The sequence below is a fragment of the Ranitomeya imitator genome, chromosome 9, assembly GCF_032444005.1.
Source record: "Ranitomeya imitator isolate aRanImi1 chromosome 9, aRanImi1.pri, whole genome shotgun sequence".
NCBI classification, from domain to species: Eukaryota; Metazoa; Chordata; class Amphibia; order Anura; family Dendrobatidae; genus Ranitomeya; species Ranitomeya imitator.
In genome coordinates, this window is record NC_091290.1 from 145,765,648 (window position 1) to 145,789,831 (window position 24,184).

Below are 24,184 nucleotides of genomic sequence, written 5' to 3' on the forward strand. Positions count from 1 at the left end.
GTTATAGTCTTGTACATAGGAGCAGTATTATAGTAGTTATATTCTTGTATATAGGGAGCAGTATAATAGTAGTTATATTCTTGTACATAGGGGCAGTATTATAGTAGTTATAGTCTTGTACATAGGGGCAGTATTATAGTAGTTATACTCTTGTACATAGGGGCAGTATTATAGTAGTTATATTCTTGTGCATAGGAGCAGTATTATAGTAGTTATATTCTTGTACATAGGGGTAGTATTATAGTAGTTCTAGTCTTGTACATAGGAGCAGTATTATAGTAGTTATATTCTTGTACATAGGGGCAGTATTATAGTAGTTATATTCTTGTACATAGGAGCAGTATTATAGTAGTTATAGTCTTGTACATAGGAGCAGTATTATAGTAGTTATATTCTTGTACATAGGGGCAGTATTATAGTAGTTATAGTCTTGTACATAGGAGCAGTATTATAGTAGTTATATTCTTCTAAATAGAGGCAGTATTATAGTAGTTATATTCTTCTAAATAGAGGCAGTATTATAGTAGTTATATTCTTGTACATAGGGGCAGTATTATAGTAGTTATATTCTTGTACATAGGGGCAGTATTATAGTAGTTATATTCTTGTACATAGGGGCAGTATTATATAGTAGTTATAGTCTTGCACATAGGGGCAGTATTATAGTAGTTATAGTCTTGTACATAGGACCAGTATTATAGTAGTTATATTCTTGTATATAGGGAGCAGTATAATAGTAGTTATATTCTTGTACATAGGGGCAGTATTATAGTAGTTATATTCTTGTACATAGGGTGCAGTATTATAGTAGTTATATTCTTGTATATAGGGAGCAGTATTATAGTAGTTATATCCTTGTACATAGGGAGCAGTATTATAGTAGTTATATTCTTGTACATAGGGGCAGTATTATAGTAGTTATATTCTTGTATATAGGGAGCAGTATAATAGTAGTTATATTCTTGTACATAGGGGCAGTATTATAGTAGTTATATTCTTGTGCATAGAAGCAGTATTATAGTAGTTATATTCTTGTACATAGGGAGCAGTATTGTAGTAGTTATATTCTTGTACATAGGAGCAGTATTATAGTAGTTATATTCTTGTACATAGGTGCAGTATTATAGTAGTTATATTCTTGTACATAGGGAGCAGTATTATAATAGTTATATTCTTGTACATAGGGGCAGTATTATAGTAATAAATAATAATAATAATCTTTATTTTTATATAGCGCTAACATATTCCGCAGCGCTTCACAGTTTGCACACATTATCATCACTGTCCCCGATTGGGCTCACAATCTAGAATTCCTATCAGTATGTCTTTGGAATGTGGGAGGAAACCGGAGTGCCCGGAGGAAACCCACGCAAACACGGAGAGAACATACAAACTCTTTGCAGATGTTGTCCTGGGTGGGATTAGAACCCGGGACTCCAGCGCTGCAAGGCTGCTGTGCTAACCACTGCGCCACCGTGCTGCCCCATAGTAGTTATATTCTTGTACATAGGGGCAGTATTATAGTAGTTATAGTCTTGTACATAGGAGCAGTATTATAGTAGTTATATTCTTGTATATAGGGAGCAGTATAATAGTAGTTATATTCTTGTACATAGGGGCAGTATTATAGTAGTTATAGTCTTGTACATAGGGGCAGTATTATAGTAACATAGTAACATAGTTAGTAAGGCCGAAAAAAGACATTTGTCCATCCAGTTCAGCCTATATTCCATCATAATAAATACCCAGATCTACGTCCTTCTACAGAACCTAATAATTGTATGATACAATATTGTTCTGCTCCAGGAAGACATCCAGGCCTCTCTTGAACCCCTCGACTGAGTTCGCCATCACCACCTCCTCAGGCAAGCAATTCCAGATTCTCACTGCCCTAACAGTAAATAATCCTCTTCTATGTTGGTGGAAAAACCTTCTCTCCTCCAGACGCAAAGAATGCCCCCTTGTGCCCGTCACCTTCCTTGGTATAAACAGATCCTCAGCGAGATATTTGTATTGTCCCCTTATATACTTATACATGGTTCTTAGATCGCCCCTCAGTCGTCTTTTTTCTAGACTAAATAATCCTAATTTCGCTAATCTATCTGGGTATTGTAGTTCTCCCATCCCCTTTATTAATTTTGTTGCCCTCCTTTGTACTCTCTCTAGTTCCATTATATTCTTCCTGAGCACCGGTGCCCAAAACTGGACACAGTACTCCATGTGCGGTCTAACTAGGGATTTGTACAGAGGCAGTATAATGCTCTCATCATGTGTATCCAGACCTCTTTTAATGCACCCCATGATCCTGTTTGCCTTGGCAGCTGCTGCCTGGCACTGGCTGCTCCAGGTAAGTTTATCATTAACTAGGATCCCCAAGTCCTTCTCCCTGTCAGATTTACCCAGTGGTTTCCCGTTCAGTGTGTAATGGTGATATTGATTCCCTCTTCCCATGTGTATAACCTTACATTTATCATTGTTAAACCTCATCTGCCACCTTTCAGCCCAAGTTTCCAACTTATCCAGATCCATCTGTAGCAGAATACTATCTTCTCTTGTATTAACTGCTTTACATAGTTTTGTATCATCTGCAAACATCGATATTTTACTGTGTAAACCTTCTACCAGATCATTAATGAATATGTTGAAGAGAACAGGTCCCAATACTGACCCCTGCGGTACCCCACTGGTCACAGCGACCCAGTTAGAGACTATACCATTTATAACCACCCTCTGCTTTCTATCACTAAGCCAGTTACTAACCCATTTACACACATTTTCCCCCAGACCAAGCATTCTCATTTTGTGTACCAACCTCTTGTGCGGCACGGTATCAAACGCTTTGGAAAAATCGAGATATACCACGTCCAATGACTCACCGTGGTCCAGTCTATAGCTTACCTCTTCATAAAAACTGATTAAATTGGTTTGACAGGAGCGATTTCTCATAAACCCATGCTGATATGGAGTTAAACAGTTATTCTCATTGAGATAATCCAGAATAACATCCCTCAGAAACCCTTCAAATATTTTACCAACAATAGAGGTTAGACTTACTGGCCTATAATTTCCAGGTTCACTTTTAGAGCCCTTTTTGAATATTGGCACCACATTTGCTATGCGCCAGTCCTGCGGAACAGACCCTGTCGCTATAGAGTCACTAAAAATAAGAAATAATGGTTTATCTATTACATTACTTAGTTCTCTTAGTACTCGTGGGTGTATGCCATCCGGACCCGGAGATTTATCTATTTTAATCTTATTTAGCCGGTTTCGCACCTCTTCTTGGGTTAGATTGGTGACCCTTAATATAGGGTTTTCATTGTTTCTTGGGATTTCACCTAGCATTTCATTTTCCACCGTGAATACCGTGGAGAAGAAGGTGTTTAATATGTTAGCTTTTTCCTCGTCATCTACAACCATTCTTTCCTCACTATTTTTTAAGGGGCCTACATTTTCAGTTTTTATTCTTTTACTATTGATATAGTTGAAGAACAGTTTGGGATTAGTTTTACTCTCCTTAGCAATGTGCTTCTCTGTTTCCTTTTTGGCAGCTTTAATTAGTTTTTTAGATAAAGTATTTTTCTCCCTATAGTTTTTTAGAGCTTCAATGGTGCCATCCTGCTTTAGTAGTGCAAATGCTTTCTTTTTACTGTTAATTGCCTGTCTTACTTCTTTGTTTAGCCACATTGGGTTTTTCCTATTTCTAGTCCTTTTATTCCCACAAGGTATAAACCGCTTACACTGCCTATTTAGGATGTTCTTAAACATTTCCCATTTATTATCTGTATTCTCATTTCTGAGGATATTGTCCCAGTCTACCAGATTAAGGGCATCTCTAAGCTGTTCAAACTTTGCCTTCCTAAAGTTCAATGTTTTTGTGACTCCCTGACAAGTCCCCCTAGTGAAAGACAGGTGAAACTGCACAATATTGTGGTCGCTATTTCCTAAATGCCCAACCACCTGCAGATTTGTTATTCTGTCAGGTCTATTAGATAGTATTAGGTCTAAAAGTGCTGCTCCTCTGGTTGGATTCTGCACCAATTGTGAAAGATAATTTTTCTTGGTTATTAGCAGAAACCTGTTGCCTTTATGGGTTTCACAGGTTTCTGTTTCCCAGTTAATATCCGGGTAGTTAAAGTCCCCCATAACCAGGACCTCATTATGGGTTGCAGCTTCATCTATCTGCTTTAGAAGTAGACTTTCCATGCTTTCTGTTATATTTGGGGGTTTGTAACAGACCCCAATGAGAATTTTGTTACCATTTTTCCCTCCATGAATTTCAACCCATATGGACTCGACATCCTCATTCCCTTCGCTAATATCCTCCCTTAAAGTGGACTTTAGACAAGACTTTACATAGAGACAAACCCCTCCTCCTCTCCGATTTTCACGATCCTTTCTAAACAGACTGTAACCCTGTAAGTTAACTGCCCAGTATAGTAGTTATACTCTTGTACATAGGGGCAGTATTATAGTAGTTATATTCTTGTGCATAGGAGCAGTATTATAGTAGTTATATTCTTGTACATAGGGGCAGTATTATAGTAGTTATATTCTTGTACATAGGGGCAGTATTATAGTAGTTATATTCTTGTACATAGGGGCAGTATTATAGTAGTTATATTCTTGTACATAGGAGCAGTATTATAGTAGTTATATTCTTGTACATAGGGGCAGTATTATAGTAGTTATAGTCTTGTACATAGGAGCAGTATTATAGTAGTTATATTCTTGTACATAGGAGCAGTATTATAGTAGTTATAGTCTTGTACATAGGAGCAGTATTATAGTAGTTATATTCTTGTACATAGGGGCAGTATTATAGTAGTTATAGTCTTGTACATAGGAGCAGTATTATAGTAGTTATATTCTTGTACATAGGGGCAGTATTATAGTAGTTATATTCTTGTACATAGGGGCAGTATTATAGTAGTTATAGTCTTGTACATAGGAGCAGTATTATAGTAGTTATATTCTTGTACATAGGGGCAGTATTATAGTAGTTATAGTCTTGTACATAGGGGCAGTATTGTAGTAGTTATATTCTTGTACATAGGGGCAGTATTATAGTAGTTATATTCTTGTACATAGGAGCAGTATTATAGTAGTTATATTCTTGTACATAGGGGCAGTATTATAGTAGTTATATTCTTGTATATAGGGAGCAGTATAATAGTAGTTATATTCTTGTACATAGGGGCAGTATTATAGTAGTTATAGTCTTGTACATAGGAGTAGTATTATAGTAGTTATATTCTTGTACATAGGTGCAGTATTATAGTAGTTATATTCTTGTACATAGGGAGCAGTATTATAATAGTTATATTCTTGTACATAGGGGCAGTATTATAGTAGTTATATTCTTGTACATAGGGGCAGTATTATAGTAGTTATAGTCTTGTACATAGGAGCAGTATTATAGTAGTTATATTCTTGTATATAGGGATCAGTATAATAGTAGTTATATTCTTGTACATAGGGGCAGTATTATAGTAGTTATATTCTTGTACATAGGGGCAGTATTATAGTAGTTATATTCTTGTGCATAGGAGCAGTATTATAGTAGTTATATTCTTGTACATAGGGGCAGTATTATAGTAGTTATAGTCTTGTACATAGGAGCAGTATTATAGTAGTTATATTCTTGTACATAGGGGCAGTATTATAGTAGTTATATTCTTGTACATAGGAGCAGTATTATAGTAGTTATATTCTTGTACATAGGGGCAGTATTATAGTAGTTATAGTCTTGTACATAGGAGCAGTATTATAGTAGTTATATTCTTGTACATAGGGGCAGTATTATAGTAGTTATATTCTTGTACATAGGAGCAGCATTATAGTAGTTATATTCTTGTACATAGGAGCAGTATTATAGTAGTTATATTCTTGTACATAGGGGCAGTATTATAGTAGTTATATTCTTGTACATAGGAGCAGTATTATGGTAGTTATCTTCTTGTACATAGGGGCAGTATAATCTAGTATATAATTGTCTAAGGGTCACATCCGTCTGTCTGTCCTTCTGTCTGTCATGGGTTATTCATTTACTGATTGGTCTCGCCAGCTGCCTGTCATAGCTGCTGCGACCAATCAGCGACGGGCACAGTCCGGAAGAAAATGGCCGCTCCTTACTCCCCGCAGTCAGTGCCTGTCGCCCGCATACTCCCCTCCGGTCACCGCTAACACAGGGTTAATGCCGGCTGTAACGGACCGCGTTATGCCGCGGGTAATGCACTCCGTTAACGCCGCTATTAACCTTGTGTGTCCCCAACGTTTTACTATTGACGCTGCCTATGCGGCATCAATAGTAAAAAATGTAATGTTAAAAATAATTTAAAAAAAAAACAAAAACAACCTGCTATACTTATCCTCCGTTGCAGCTTGCGCCAGCCGCCATGCTCCGTTGCAGGTTCCAGTGGCAGAAGGACCTGCCATGACGTCACTGTCATGTGACCGCGACGTCATCACAGGTCCTGCGCTAATATCAACCCCGGGGACCGGAGCCTGCCGTGGACTACAAGGGCTCCATCGGAAAGGTGAGTATATGTTTATTTTTTATTTTTTCACCTGTGACAAACCTGGCTGGGCAATATACTACGTAGCTGGGCAATATAGTACGTGACTGGCGAATATACTACGTGGCTCTGTGCTGTACACTACTTCGCTGTGCAATATACTACGTGGCTCTGTGCTGTATACTATGTCACTGGGAAATATACTACATCACTGGGCAATATACTACGTGGCTGCGCAATAAACTACGTAACTGGGCAATGTACTATGTGGCTGGGCAATATACTATGTGGCTGGGCAATATACTATGTGGCTGCACAATATACTACGTCACTAGGCAATATACTACGTGGACATGCACATTCTAGAATACCAGATGCGTTAGAATCGGGCCACCATCTAGTAGTAGTTATATTCTTGTATATAGGGGCAGTAGTATAGTAGTTCTATTCTTGTATATAGGAGCAGTATTATAGTAATTATATTCTTGTACATGGGGACAGTATTATAGTAGTTATATTCTTGTACATAGGAGCAGTATTATAGTAGTTATATTCTTGTACATAGGGGGGCAGTATTATAGTAGTTATATTCTTGTACATAGGGGCAGTATTATAGTAGTTATATTCTTGTACATAGGGGGGCAGTATTATAGTAGTTATATTCTTGTACATAGGGGCAGTATTATAGTAGTTATATTCTTGTACATAGGGGCAGTATTATAGTAGTTATATTCTTGTACATAGGAGCAGTATTATAGTAGTTATATTCTTGTATATAGGGGCAGTATTATAGTAGTTATATTCTTGTACATAGGAGCAGTATTATAGTAGTTATATTCTTGTATATAGGGACAGTATTATAGTAGTTATATTCTTGTATATAGGGGGCAGTATTATAGTAGTTGTATTCTTGTACATAGGAGCAGTATTATAGTAGTTATATTCTTGTACATAGGGGCAGTATTATAGTAGTTATATTCTTGTACATAGGAGCAGTATTATAGTAGTTATATTCTTGTATATAGGGGCAGTATTATAGTAGTTATATTCTTGTATATAGGGGGCAGTATTATAGTAGTTATATTCTTGTACATAGGGGCAGTATTATAGTAGTTATATTCTTGTACATAGGGGCAGTATTATAGTAGTTATATTCTTGTACATAGGAGCAGTATTATAGTAGTTATATTCTTGTATATAGGGGGCAGTATTATAGTAGTTATATTCTTGTACATAGGGGCAGTATTATAGTAGTTATATTCTTGTACATAGGGGCAGTATTATAGTAGTTATATTCTTGTACATAGGAGCAGTATTATAGTAGTTATATTCTTGTATATAGGGGCAGTATTATAGTAGTTATATTCTTGTACATAGGAGCAGTATTATAGTAGTTATATTCTTGTACATAGGGGCAGTATTATAGTAGTTATATTCTTGTACATAGGAGCAGTATTATAGTAGTTATATTCTTGTATATAGGGACAGTATTATAGTAGTTATATTCTTGTATATAGGGGCAGTATTATAGTAGTTATATTCTTGTATAGACAAGGCTGTATTATGTTAATTACTCATAATGCACCTCCAAAGGAGAAAAAACATATTTTCCAGTAACTCACACATGTCCTGCAGGTGTGCTTTCAGGAACGTAGACAATGTAAGAGACATTGGTAAATTGGGGAGGTCTTTCACCAGCAATCACTGACACCAAAGCTAGTGAGCTTTTCTTTCCAAATAGATCAGCCGCTTGCACAGTTAGTAGATACTCCACACCTTCCTCCAGGACGTGTCCAGTGGTTTGTATCCAACCATTACTTCTGTCCACTGCAAACCTTGTGTCACCACCTGGATTAAAAGAAGCAAATGTTAATAGGTTGTACACAAAGCCAGTACAGATAAGACTTTAGAACCCAGAACAAATCATCCATTTAAGGTTTTCTGATTTTATGTAATTAAAACTGGATCAGAGAATAATAACCAAGATTTAATTATTCTAGAAATATAATTAAACGTGAAGTACTGCCTGATGACTGTTTATAGTAATAGGGTGCCAATGAGCATCCAGAATATGTATATATTTATAGAAAGATAGTGTCCCTTCACCTTCCAAAAGGAAATATTCCACTTCTCCATTGACGCCGTCATCTGTATCAATGGCGTCTAATTTGTACACATTTGTTCCTGCTGTGGCCAAAGGAGAGACAGTTGCCAAGAAAGGAAAAGGCTGCATTGTCCACTGTGGAGATTCATCATTGACGTCTGTGACTGTCAGCTGCAAATTAACAAGATACCAACCTCTTCCTGCAAAACAGAAAAGAATTCCTCCTATAATCACTGGCAGCAATTAATAAAATACTAACATAGATAAGAAAACATGACATCACATATAAAGTCCTCATATTCTTCACCATTCATAGCAGCATGGTAATATTTATATCCTTGTACATAGGAGCAGTATTATAGTAGTTATATTCTTGTATATAGGGAGCAGTATTATAGTAGTTATATTCTTGTATATAGGAGCAGTATTATAGTAGTTATATTCTTGTACATAGGGGGCAGTATTATAGTAGTTATATTCTTGTACATAGGAGCAGTATTATAGTAGTTATATTCTTGCACATAGGAGCAGTATTATAGTAGTTATATTCTTGTACATAGGAGCAGTATTATAGTAGTTATATTCTTGCACATAGGAGCAGTATTATAGTAGTTATATTCTTGTATATAGGGAGCAGTATTATAGTAGTTATATTCTTGTACATAGGAGCAGTATTATAGTAGTTATATTCTTGTACATAGGGGCAGTATTATAGTAGTTATATTCTTGTACATAGGGGCAGTATTATAGTAGTTATATTCTTGTACATAGGGGCAGTATTATAGTAGTTATATTCTTGTACATAGGGGCAGTATTATAGTAGTTATATTCTTGTATATAGGAGCAGTATTATAGTAGTTATATTCTTGTACATAGGGGGCAGTATTATCTATATATATAATTGCCTAAGGGTTTTTCCGTCTGTCTGTCTGTCTGTCTGTCCTGGAAATCCCGGCTCTCTGATTGGTCGAGGCCGCCAGGCCTCGACCAATCAGAGACCGGCACAGCATCGACGTAGAAATCCCGCGTCTCTGATTGGTCGAGGCCGCCAGGCCTCGACCAATCAGCGACGAGCACAGCGACGATGATGTCATAAAGGACGTAGACATCCTGCGTCTCCGATTGGTCGAGGCCGCCAGGCCTCGACCAATCAGCAACGGGCACAGCGACGATGATGTCATAATGGTTGCCATGGCGACGATAATGTCATAAAGGTTGCCTCGACCAATCAGCGACGGGCACAGTCTGCCGCGAATTCTGGAATCATCATTGTCCATATACTACGGGGACATGCATATTCTAGAATACCCGATGCGTTAGAATCGGGCCACAATCTAGTAGTAGTTATATTCTTGTACATAGGAGCAGTATTATAGTAGTTATATTCTTGTACATAGGAGCAGTATTATAGTAGTTATATTCTTGTACATAGGGGCAGTATTATAGTAGTTGCATTCTTGTACATAGTGGCAGTATTATAGTAGTTATATTCTTGTACATAGGGGCAGTATTATAGTAGTTATATTCTTGTACAAAGGAGCAGTATTATAGTAGTTATATTATTGTACATAGGGGCAGTATTATAGTAGTTGCATTCTTGTACATAGTGGCAGTATTATAGTAGTTATATTCTTCTACATAGGGGCAGTATTATAGTAGTTATATTCTTGTACAAAGGAGCAGTATTATAGTAGTTATATTATTGTACATAGTGGCAGTATTATAGTAGTTATATTGTACATAAGGGCAGTATTATAGTAGTTATATTCTTGTACATAGGGGCAGTATTATAGTAGTTGTATTCTTGTATATAGTGGCAGTATTATCAGGGCCGGCTCCAGGTTTTCGAGGGCCCTGGGCGAAAGAGTCTCAGTGGGCCCCCCCCCCTTTAACACATACCCCAATTTATGATGCACAGATACGGCAGAGAAATTTATAGTACAATGCCAGATTTCACTTCTTACATGAGTGACAGCTATTGTCGATTCTGCAGTGTATATATACAGGAGGATAGGTGCTGTGCAGTGTATATACAGGAGAGGTGCTGTGCAGTGTATATATACAGGAGAGGTGCTGTGCAGTGTATATATACAGGAGGATAGGTGCTGTGCAGTGTATATACAGGAGAGGTGCTGTGCAGTGTATATATACAGGAGAGGTGCTTTTCTGTTTTGAGTTTTTCTATGAAACAAAGAGTTTTCTACATAAACAACGTTGTTTGGTTTTGCGGCCCCAACAGGTCTGTGCTACAAAGTAATAGGTGGCTCGGGCGTTAATGAGGGACCTGATGCTGAATCCTTTCCACAAACCCTAATGACCCAATTAGTGCCCTGTCATTAGAAGCTCATTAAACGCCTCCCTGTCCCGAGCAGTCATGTACAGTATGGGGGGATCCTGCAGCCCACCCCCTGACTGCTCCATACCATACACTGCCCTCTGTCGCGCTCACTATTATCCTGTGCATTTCTCTTTCATCGTTACCCCATGTTACACTTGTCACCCCCCACTACAGAGTAGCAGGGCAGCCAATGTCGCCCCCTCCCGGACCCTAATGGCTGCAGGAAATGTCTGCTCCTCTATTGGGTTGGAACCTGATTTAATCAAGGAATAATGTGGATTTGTTGCCGGTGGCTGCAGGGGAAGGGTTAAGTGATGCTATGTCCTTGGTGGGAGCAGTGGCAGCTGCTGGGACCTGGACAGACACAACCAATGTTGCTGTGACTGCACAGTGTGTGACCTGGAGGAGAGAAGCTGAGACTCCAGAGCAGAAATCACCCACATGCCAGCACTGAGCAGAGTCCCTCCAGTCACCAGCCTGGGGCCACGGGGCCCCAACGTACAGCCCACAGCTCAGTTTTATCCATGGCAGCAGCTCCCCTTCCTCCTGGCATCTGGTTAACCCCATTTATGCGGGTCGGATTGTTATCTTTAAGGTTCAGCAATAACTTTCATACAGATGGGAAGGGGTTAAGCTTCTTCCTACCCCACTGGTGCAGGTTTGGTTCAGCATGCATGTATTCTGGGAGAGCTGGGTGGCTACAGGCTGCACCCCACCAGCTGCTCCTCCAGACATCACCCACATTTTTAGGCAGCGGAGACAGACAGCAGCAGACTGAGCCACAACTGCAACCACTGCTGGATACCTTTGCACTCACTCAGCCACTGGTAGGACGGAGCTCCTCCAGAATCTGCCTGATATACTTCAGCACTGTCTGCAGCCACCCAGGGGGGAGAGCAGAGAACATGCTCTCTCCGCCCACAATGTCACACTGGCTGCCTTCTGTTAACCCCTATGTGTGCCTGCCTGGCTGCACTGACTGAGTGAGAAGATGCTTGTGTCAGAGCTGGCAGATAGGGGTTAAGAGAACGCAGCCAGCAGTGACTTTGTGGGGGGAGAGAGCATGTTATCTCCTGCTCTGCTCTCCCAGCTGTATCTATGACAGCATGAGTGGGCCCCCCTCTCTCCCCAGGGCCCCGGCATTAGCCCGGTGTGCCGGGTGCTGACGCCGGCCCTGAGTATTATAGTAGTTATATTCTTGTACATAGGAGCAGTATTATAGTAGTTATATTCCTGTAGATAGGAGCAGTATTATAGTAGTTATATTCTTGTATATAGTGACAGTATTATAGTAGTTATATTCTTGTACATAGGGGGCAGTATTATAGTAGTTATATTCTTGTACATAGGAGCAGTATTATAGTAGTTATATTCTTGTACATAGGGGGCAGTATTATAGTAGTTATATTCTTGTACATAGGGGGCAGTATTATAGTAGTTATATTCTTGTACATAGGAGCAGTATTATAGTAGTTATATTCTTGTACATAGGGGCAGTATTATAGTAGTTATATTCTTGTACATAGGAGCAGTATTATAGTAGTTATATTCTTGTACATAGGGGGCAGTATTATAGTAGTTATATTCTTGTACATAGGAGCAGTATTATAGTAGTTATATTCTTGTACATAGGGGCAGTATTATAGTAGTTATATTCTTGTACATAGGAGCAGTATTATAGTAGTTATATTCTTGTACATAGGAGCAGTATTATAGTAGTTATATTCTTGTACATAGGAGCAGTATTATAGTAGTTATATTCTTGTACATAGGGGCAGTATTATTGTAGTTATATTCTTGTACATAGGAGCAGTATTATAGTAGTTATATTCTTGTACATAGGGGCAGTATTATTGTAGTTATATTCTTGTACATAGGGGCAGTATTATAGTAGTTATATTCTTGTACATAGGGGAAGTATTATAGTAGTTGCATTCTTGTACATAGTGGCAGTATTATAGTAGTTATATTCTTGTACATAGGGGGCAGTATTATAGTAGTTATATTCTTGTACAAAGGAGCAGTATTATAGTAGTTATATTCTTGTACATAGTGGCAGTATTATAGTAGTTATATTCTTGTACATAGGGGGCAGTATTATAGTAGTTATATTCTTGTACATAGTGGCAGTATTATAGTAGTTATATTCTTGTACATAGGGGGCAGTATTATAGTAGTTATATTCTTGTACAAAGGAGCAGTATTATAGTAGTTATATTCTTGTACATAGTGGCAGTATTATAGTAGTTATATTCTTGTACACAATAGTCTCTATAAAAAAAAGTTTACATCCAATTATATCAATTTCTGTAAACAACTGTGGGATTTTAATGATATGGAGTGACCACTAGAATGAATACTGGTTCATTTAGCAAATTGACGTAGAATATGTTTGTGTGCTATGATGAAAGGATTTGGGGTCTGAACAACGCAGAATCGGAATATAATCGATACTGTGTTTTTTGTTAGATGCAGTATTTGCTGTCTTGCTGGAAATGATAGCAGTGACATTGGAGCTGAAACATCAAGTGACAGCGTTGTATATAAAGCATAGTCAAACAGACAAGGCTGCGCAGCTCCTGACAAGTGTTAAACATCCCCCCATGCTCCGCAGATACTCTGCATTACTATGATTAGGGAATAGTGTGTGAGGAGATAGGACATTCCGTGGCATTTTGGGGTCATTTTCTAGAATCCAGAGACATTCCTATATTTCGTTCTTGCCAGTGGTGTGCAGGGGACTTGGAACAACATAAGTGTGATTTGTTTATCTTAATCCTGCAGGGAAGGATAAAAAGAGGCATTTTGTGATTGACAGTTCAAGATTAACCCTTTGATAATGTTTTCTCTTTTAAAGGGACCATTCATTTAGAAAAGTCAAGAAAAATATTCTAATCATTACCATAAAAAGACGGGGTACGAAAGAACAATTGTAACTGAAATTTCAAATCCCTGGGAAAATATAAGGCAGAAAGACTGGATACTAGTGAAGAGCGAATGTGCTCATCATACCCGCATGCTCGGGTGCAAACAGAGTGACTTAAGCATGCTCAAAAAATATGTTTGAGTCCCTGCATCTGCATGTCTCACAGCTGTAGACAGTCGCAACACATGCAGGGATTACCTAACAAACAGAATCTAACAAATATAACACTGCCCCCTACGTAGAATTATATAACTAGTAAAATACTGCCCCTATGTACAAGAATATTACTACTATAATACTGCTCCTATGTACAAGAATATTACTACTATAATACTGCCCCTATATGCAAGAATATAACTACTATAATACTGCCCCTATATGCAAGAATATAACTACTATAATACTGCCTCTATATGCAAGAATATAACTACTATAATACTGCCCCTATATGCAAGAATATAACTACTATAATACTGCCCCTATGTACAAGAATATAACTACTATAATACTGCTCCTATGTACAGGAATATAACTACTATAATACTGCCCCCTATGTACAAGAATATAACTACTATAATACTGCTCCTATGTACAAGAATATAACTACTATAATACTGCCCCCTATGTACAAGAATATAACTACTATAATACTGCTCATATGTTCAAGAATATAACTACTATAATACTGCCCCTATGTACAAGAATATAACTACTATAATACTGCTCATATGTTCAAGAATATAACTACTATAATACTGCCCCCATGTACAAGAATATAACTACTATAATACTGCCCCTATGTACAAGAATATAACTACTATAATACTGCCCCCATGTACAAGAATATAACTACTATAATACTGCCCCCATGTACAAGAATATAACTACTATAATACTGCCCCCATGTACAAGAATATAACTACTATAATACTGCCCCTATGTACAAGAATATAACTACTATAATACTGCCCCTATGTACAAGAATATAACTGCTATAATACTGCCCCTATGTACAAGAATATAACTACTATAATACTGTTCCTATGTACAAGAATATAACTACTATAATACTGCCCCCTATGTACAAGAATATAACTACTATAATACTGGTCCTATGTACAAGAATATAACTACTAAAATACTGCCCCTATGTACAAGAATATAACTACTATAATACTGCTCCTAAGTACTAGAATATAACTACTATAATACTGCCCCATGTACAAGAATATAACTACTATAATACTGCCCCTATATACAAGAATATAACTACTATAACACTGCTCCTATGTGCGAGGAATATAACTACTATAATACTGCCCCCTATGTACAAGAATATAACTACTATAATACTGCCCCTATGTAGAAGAATATAACTACTATAATACTGCCCCATATGTACAAGAATATAACTACTATAATACTGTCCCTATGTACAAGAATATAACTACTATAATACTGCCCCTATGTACAAGAATATAACTACTATAATACTGCCCCATGTACAAGAATATAACTACTATAATACTGCTCCTATGTACAAGAATATAACCACTATAATACTGCTCCCTATGTACAAGAATATAACTACTATAATACTGCCCCCTATGTACAAGAATATAACTACTATAATACTGCTCCTATGTACAAGAATATAACCACTATAATACTGCTCCCTATGTACAAGAATATAACTACTATAATACTGCCCCTATGTACAAGAATATAACTACTATAATACTGCCCCATATGTACAAGAATATAACCTCTATAATACTGCCTGTTATGATCTGGTGGCCTAGGAGCAGCATTAGACGGACTCTGGAGAAGGTGGTCCCTGTACTGACCGCAAACCCTGAACCTAGCAGCGCAACTAGAAGTAGCCGTGGGGGGTACCTAACACTCCCTAGACCATTTGACACAGCCTAAGATTTAACTTCCCCTAAAGACAGAAACAGGAAACCTATCTTGCCTCAGAGAAAATCCCCAAAGGATAGATAGCCCCCCACAAATATTGACTGTGAGAGGAGAGGGAAATAACATACGCAGACATGAAATCAGATTTTAGCATAGGAGGCCATACTAGCTAAAAAGAAAGAATAGAACAGAGTACTATGCGGTCAGTATTAAAATACTAGAAAATATCCACCACAGAAAATACAAAACACCACATCTGACTAAAGACATGGAGGGTATATCTGCATCTCCAGAGACACAGCTAGGCTGCTAAGAATCCTTCACAGACAAAGCAGGACAAGACAAAAACCTGAATATGCACTGAACTATAAGGTCCACAGCAGGTGAACAGCAAAACAAAGCCAGGACTTATCTTTGTAGAAAAGCACAGCAAACAGGAGAGACCAGCAGGGAAGTGAATCCTCCAAAAAACAATGGACAACTGGCAGGGACTAAAGAGTCCTGCAAAGCTATATACCCCAGTCAGTTTTGCAATTAGTAGATACACCTGTCAAATCCTGCAGTCCAGGCACAACTGCATTACCCTCTACAACCACCGGAGGGAGCCCAAAAGCTGAATTCACAACAACTGCCCCGTATGTACAAGAATATAACTACTATAATACTGCTCCTATGTACAAGAATATAACTACTATAATACTGCCCCCTATGTACAACAATATAACTACTATAATACTGCCCCCTATGTACAAGAATATAACTACTATAATACTGCTCCTATGTACAAGAATATAACTACTAAAATACTGCCCCCTATGTACAAGAATATAACTACTATAATACTGCCCCATATGTACAAGAACATAACTTCTATAATACTGCTTCATATGTACAAGAATATAACTACTATAATACTGCCCCTATGTACAAGAATATAACTACTATAATATTGCCCCTATGTACAAGAATATAACTACTATAATACTGCCCCTATGTACAAGAATATAACTACTATAATACTGCCCCTATGTACAAGAATATAACTACAATAATACTGCCCCCTATGTACAAGAATATAACTACTATAATACTGGTCCTATGTACAAGAATATAACTACTAAAATACTGCCCCTATGTACAAGAATATAACTACTATAATACTGCTCCTAAGTACTAGAATATAACTACTATAATACTGCCCCATGTACAAGAATATAACTACTATAATACTGCCCCTATATACAAGAATATAACTACTATAACACTGCTCCTATGTGCGAGGAATATAACTACTATAATACTGCCCCCTATGTACAAGAATATAACTACTATAATACTGCCCCTATGTAGAAGAATATAACTACTATAATACTGCCCCATATGTACAAGAATATAACTACTATAATACTGTCCCTATGTACAAGAATATAACTACTATAATACTGCCCCTATGTACAAGAATATAACTACTATAATACTGCCCCATGTACAAGAATATAACTACTATAATACTGCTCCTATGTACAAGAATATAACCACTATAATACTGCTCCCTATGTACAAGAATATAACTACTATAATACTGCCCCCTATGTACAAGAATATAACTACTATAATACTGCTCCTATGTACAAGAATATAACCACTATAATACTGCTCCCTATGTACAAGAATATAACTACTATAATACTGCCCCTATGTACAAGAATATAACTACTATAATACTGCCCCATATGTACAAGAATATAACCTCTATAATACTGCCTGTTATGATCTGGTGGCCTAGGAGCAGCATTAGACGGACTCTGGAGAAGGTGGTCCCTGTACTGACCGCAAACCCTGAACCTAGCAGCGCAACTAGAAGTAGCCGTGGGGGGTACCTAACACTCCCTAGACCATTTGACACAGCCTAAGATTTAACTTCCCCTAAAGACAGAAACAGGAAACCTATCTTGCCTCAGAGAAAATCCCCAAAGGATAGATAGCCCCCCACAAATATTGACTGTGAGAGGAGAGGGAAATAACATACGCAGACATGAAATCAGATTTTAGCATAGGAGGCCATACTAGCTAAAAAGAAAGAATAGAACAGAGTACTATGCGGTCAGTATTAAAATACTAGAAAATATCCACCACAGAAAATACAAAACACCACATCTGACTAAAGACATGGAGGGTATATCTGCATCTCCAGAGACACAGCTAGGCTGCTAAGAATCCTTCACAGACAAAGCAGGACAAGACAAAAACCTGAATATGCACTGAACTATAAGGTCCACAGCAGGTGAACAGCAAAACAAAGCCAGGACTTATCTTTGTAGAAAAGCACAGCAAACAGGAGAGACCAGCAGGGAAGTGAATCCTCCAAAAAACAATGGACAACTGGCAGGGACTAAAGAGTCCTGCAAAGCTATATACCCCAGTCAGTTTTGCAATTAGTAGATACACCTGTCAAATCCTGCAGTCCAGGCACAACTGCATTACCCTCTACAACCACCGGAGGGAGCCCAAAAGCTGAATTCACAACAACTGCCCCGTATGTACAAGAATATAACTACTATAATACTGCTCCTATGTACAAGAATATAACTACTATAATACTGCCCCCTATGTACAACAATATAACTACTATAATACTGCCCCCTATGTACAAGAATATAACTACTATAATACTGCTCCTATGTACAAGAATATAACTACTAAAATACTGCCCCCTATGTACAAGAATATAACTACTATAATACTGCCCCATATGTACAAGAACATAACTTCTATAATACTGCTTCATATGTACAAGAATATAACTACTATAATACTGCCCCTATGTACAAGAATATAACTACTATAATATTGCCCCTATGTACAAGAATATAACTACTATAATACTGCCCCTATGTACAAGAATATAACTACTATAATACTGCCCCTATGTACAAGAATATAACTACAATAATACTGCCCCATATGTACAAGAATATAACTACTATAATACTGCTATGTACAAGAATATAACTACTATAATACTGCCCCTATGTACAAAAATATAACTACTATAATTCTTCCCCTATGTACAAGAATATAACTACTATAATACTGCTCCTATGTACAAGAATATAACTACTATAATACTGCCCCCTATGTACAGGAATATAACTACTATAATACTGCCCCATATGTACAAGAATATAACTTCTATAATACTGCCCCTATGTACAAGAATATAACTACTATAATACTGCCCCATATGTACAAGAATATAACTACTATAATACTGCCCCTATGTACAAGAATATAACTACTATAATACTGCCCCTATGTACAAGAATATAACTACTATAATACTGCTCCTATGTACAAGAATATAACCACTATAATACTGCTCCTATGTACAAGAATATAACCACTATAATACTGCTCCTATGTACAAGAATATAACCACTATAATACTACTCCCTATGTACAAGAATATAACTACTATAATACTGCCCCTATGTACAAGAATATAACCACTATAATACTGCTCCCTATGTACAAGAATATAACTACTATAATACTGCCCCCTATGTACAAGAATATAACTACTATAATACTGCCCCATATGTACAAGAATATAACTTCTATAATACTGCCCCTATGTGCAAGAATATAACTACTATAATACTGCTCCTATGTGCAAGAATATAACTACTATATTACTGCCCCTATGTGCAAAAATATAACTACTATAATACTGCCCCTATGTACAAGAATATAACTACTATAATACTGCCCCTATGTGCAAGAACATAACTACTATAATACTGCCCCTATGTGCAAGAATATCACTACTATAACACTGCCCCTATGTACAAGAATATAACTACTATAATACTGTCCCTATGTACAAGAATATCACTACTATAATACTGCTCCTATGTGCAAGAATATAACTACTATAATACTGCCCCTATGTGCAAGAATATAACTACTATAATACTGCCCCTATGTACAAGAATATAACTACTATAATACTGCCCCTATGTGCAAGAATATAACTACTATAATACTGCCCCTATGTACAAGAATATAACTACTATAATACTGTCCCTATGTACAAGAATATCACTACTATAACACTGCCCCTATGTACAAGAATATAACTACTATAATACTGCCCCTATGTACAAGAATATAACTACTATAATACTGTCCCTATGTACAAGAATATCACTACTATAACACTGCCCCTATATGCAAGAATATAACTACTATAATACTGCTCCTATGTACAAGAATATAACTACTATAATACTGTTTCTATGTACAAAAAATAAGCTACATCAATAATAATTAGAAATGGTGATTAAATTAGTAAATTTGGGTGGGTGTCAGTGCTGGGAACCCAGGTCTCTATCACATCAGCTGTTCTTCTTTGGAAAAGATAAATATATGGTGGACGATCTCACGCTCTAAAAAAAATAAAGAAAGAAACCCCTTTTCCTTGTTGCTGAGCCAGTACAGTATATACACCCTTTAGTGTAAATTCTTGGGCCGGGGCTGAGATTCAGGATTATGAGGCCCCTGTGAATTATTTCGTATTGTATTGCTCTGTAGACTGCATACGGCGCGCTGCGTTTTACAGCTGTAATTCTGCTGAGGACGGACTGCGGGTGCAAAACAAGCAGAATTTCCACTGTCTCTGCTCAATTTCACTTTAGTTTTATCGAACCACATCTTTGCTCAAAAGTCTAAACTTTTCTTGTTCTCTCCCCGTGGGTTGTGTTTTCTTCTTCTGCTCCTCATCCCTTTACTTCTCGTACGTCTGCCCAAAAAAGTAATAATACCTGGCTGGCAGCCACGGTAATAAAAAAAAAGTGTATCCTCCACTTTATGAAAAAAAAAAGAAAAATGATTTATTTATTGGGATTAAATGTCTTTTTAGTCTGTTTTCTCTTTATGTATTTGGGGGTCTGTATTTATTCAGGTCCATATTTATTTGTAGAGACATTTCGGAGATTTGGTGTAGATTTATTTCAGGGGGTCTGGAAGATTTCTTTTGTATCCTGGGGTCTGTATTAATTCTACAGATTGTATTCACTTTGTGGGTCTGGTCCCAATCTGTAATTACGGTATTTAACCTCTTTAAGGTCCATATTCTGGGGTCTGTATTTAGGGGTCGATGTCTGAAGTCTGTTCCTTCTGGGGTCTGCACTTACTAAGTCCCAGAAATCAGCATTTATCTCTTATCTTATGATGGGAATAACCCTTTAAATGGAATCTGTTACCATGCTTTCACCACCTAATCTGAGAGCAGCATAGTGTAGAGGCTGAGACTCCGATTCCAACGATGTGTCACTTACCGGGCTGCTTGCTGTAGTTTAGACAAAAATCAGTGTTTTATCAGCAGAAGAATATCACTAAAGGACTAGTAGTAACTCTGCTTCGTAGTCCAGCCACGCCCCTACCACTGATTGGCAGATTTACTGCGCATAGACAGACATCTTCCAATCAGAGGTGTGGGCGGGGTTATACGGAGCTCAGCATTCATAGACCTGCTGCAGATAAAACAGTGATTTTTATCAGAACTACAGCAAGCAGCTCAGTAAGTGATACATCTCTGGTATCGGCTTCTATGCCTCTACAGCATGCTGCTTTCAGATGGAGAAACAAAATATTCCTTTTAACTGTGAAATTTTGGCTAAGGGCAACAGCGTTTAGCCGAATTGCCCCCCCAAAAACTACCCCCGCACTCCTGTGTGTCCACAAGGATGTAGGATAGAATCGAAAACTTACAGTAATATCGGATCTTGTTACTATGTGACAAATATAATTTTTAGAGCAATATATATGTAACCACCCGTAGATTTTTTTTTTTTTGCGTTTTCTTTTAATTCCCGCTTGCCAGACTAACCTCGCCATAACCTCGTAGATATTGAGCTACTTATTTTTCAGAGGATTTAATTACCATTCTTGTGAAGGGACAGCAGGACATCATTTATATCTATACAATGGAGAGCAATAGACACTGAATTGTAATGGCTTCTGGTTTAAATATCTCGGCGCTGTTGATAGAATGCTGACTCGCAGCCTCCGAGAAGCCGCCTTGCATTAATAACGCACTCGCACATATGTCCTGTCATTTTCGGCTTCCAGTAGATTAACAGATTCATCCTCAGCTCCTTCAGCCTATTTCACAATGACTGCACAAATTACTCGGCTGAAAGGAAGGCGAGGAGATGTGAACAGCTTTTCATGGGCCTCACAAGATGCTCTAAATCTGTTTGATTTTAACAAGCAACTTGACGACTGGAAGTATAAAGCATCTCCCTGAAGTTTGTTTAATGTGCGTATCTCAGCAGCGCTGCAGCCGAGCCGGCAGAAATCTACATATCCTATAGATCGAGAAGCAGAATTAACTCGAAGGCTGCCGTCATGGAAGGAGGCAATCGTGCAGCAGGAGGATAATGACAATATTTTGTGTATCACGGCGCAAACCCACCGGAGTCAAGGGGAAGAATAGAATAACAATGGAACAAAGTCAAAGGGATTAAAGGGAACATAAAAAGTTACATGCTCCTTATAAACTTACCTTACCACTTTCCAGCAGTGCTACAAGATAACTGAGTTCATGGGAAAAGGAGGCTCTATAATGGTCACCTTTATAAAAGACTCCTGTCCACAGACTCAATCAGTCAGACTCTAACCTCTACAACATTGTCAAGACCAAAGAGATTTATAAGGATGTCAGGGACAAGATCATAGACCTGCACAAAGCTGGAATGGGCTACGAAACCATAAGTAAGACGGTGGGTGAGAAGGAGACAACTGTTGGTGCAATAGTAAGAAAATGGAAGAAATACAAAATGGCTGTCATCGATCTGGGGCACCATGAAAAATCTCACCTCGTGGGGTATCCTTGATCATGAAGAAGGTGAGAGATCGGACTAAAACTACACGGGGGGAACTTGTTAATGATCTCAAGGCAGCTGGGACCACAGACAACAAGAAAACCATTGGTAGCACATTACGTCGCAAAGGTTTAAAATCCTGCAGTGCCCGCAAGGTCCCCCTGCTCAAGAAGGCACAGGTGCAGGCCCATCTGAAGTTTGTCAGTGAACACCTGGATGATTCTGTGAGTGATTGGGAGAAGGTGCTGTGGTGAAATGAGACAAAAATTGAGGTCTTTGGCATAAACTCAACTCGCCGTGTTTGGAGGAAGAGAAATGCTGCCTATGACCCAAAGAACACCATCCCCACTGTCAGGCATGGAGGTGGAAACATTATGTTTTGGTGGTGTTTCTCTGCTAAGGGCACAGGACTACTTCACCGCATCAATGGGAGAATGGATGGAGCCATGTACCGTAAAATCCTGAGTGACCACCTCTTTCCCTCCGCCAGGACATTAAAAATGGGTCGTTGCTGGGTCTTCCAGCAAGACAATGACCCAAAACATACAGCCATGGCAACAAAGGAGTGGCTCAAAAAGAAGCACATTAAGGTCCTTGAGTGGCCTAGCCAGTCTCCAGACCTTAATCCCATAGAACACTTATGGAGCGAGTTGAAGATCTGAGTTGCCAAGCGACAGCCTCAAAATCTTAATGATTTAGAGATGATCTGCAAAGAGGAGTGGAGCAAAATTCCTCCTGACATGTGCACAAACCTCATCATCAGCTGCAAAAAAAAAGTCTGACTGCTGTGCTTGCCAACAAGGGTTTTACCACCAAGTATTCAGTCTTGTTTGCCAGAGGGATCAAATACTTATTTCTCACTGCAAAGTGCAAATAAATTTATATAATTTATACAATGTGATTTTCTGGATTTTATTTTTGATATTCTATCTCTCAATGTTAAAATTAACCCTTCCCTTAAAATTATGGACTGTTCATGTCTTTGTCAGTGGGCAAACTTACAAAATCAGCAAAGGATCAAATACTTATTTCCCCCCACTGTATATTCTACTGGTCATGAGTAGACTATCCTACTTCTTTCAGATCTATGGTCAGACATCTGCATTGTAGGAGCTTAGTTTCGGGCTGTGTCCAATGACAAGTTTTCTGACCGCTATTGCAATGTTCCAGCAGAACTGTGCTCCCAGCTCTGGAGTACAATACAGGCTATGACTCAGAATCATCACTAACCAATGTAACATATTTATATTGTGACAACGTTTATGTAGATAATTCTTCATATACACTGCAGCATTCTGGACACGAGGACTCAAAGCCGTTTAGCTCAGTAGATTCACGAGTTCCATGAACCTTCTCAGTTCTCCTGAATTAGGAATGTGAGAATATGAGGAACACTTGGGCAGGGAATGATGCAAATGATTGCATGTTCAGCGCCGCAGAGTCCTCATAAATCGTATAAATAATGTATACCGGATGAATATACATAAGATGCCG

The 24,184-nt window shown here is 38.0% G+C and overlaps 1 protein-coding gene across 1 annotated transcript in view; it reads right to left on the bottom strand.

Annotated features, from left to right (window-relative positions):
- Positions 1-8,136: 8,136 nt before the first annotated feature.
- The window catches only part of LOC138648647 (protocadherin gamma-A3-like), a 40,093-nt gene continuing 24,045 nt past the window's right edge, over positions 8,137-24,184 (bottom strand). Inside the window, exons 2-3 of the mRNA XM_069738434.1 lie at positions 8,625-8,822; positions 8,137-8,366 (exon numbers count right to left, since the gene is read on the bottom strand). Coding sequence (XP_069594535.1) covers positions 8,137-8,366; positions 8,625-8,822 — 428 coding nt within the window. The remainder of the gene's footprint in view (positions 8,367-8,624; positions 8,823-24,184) is intronic.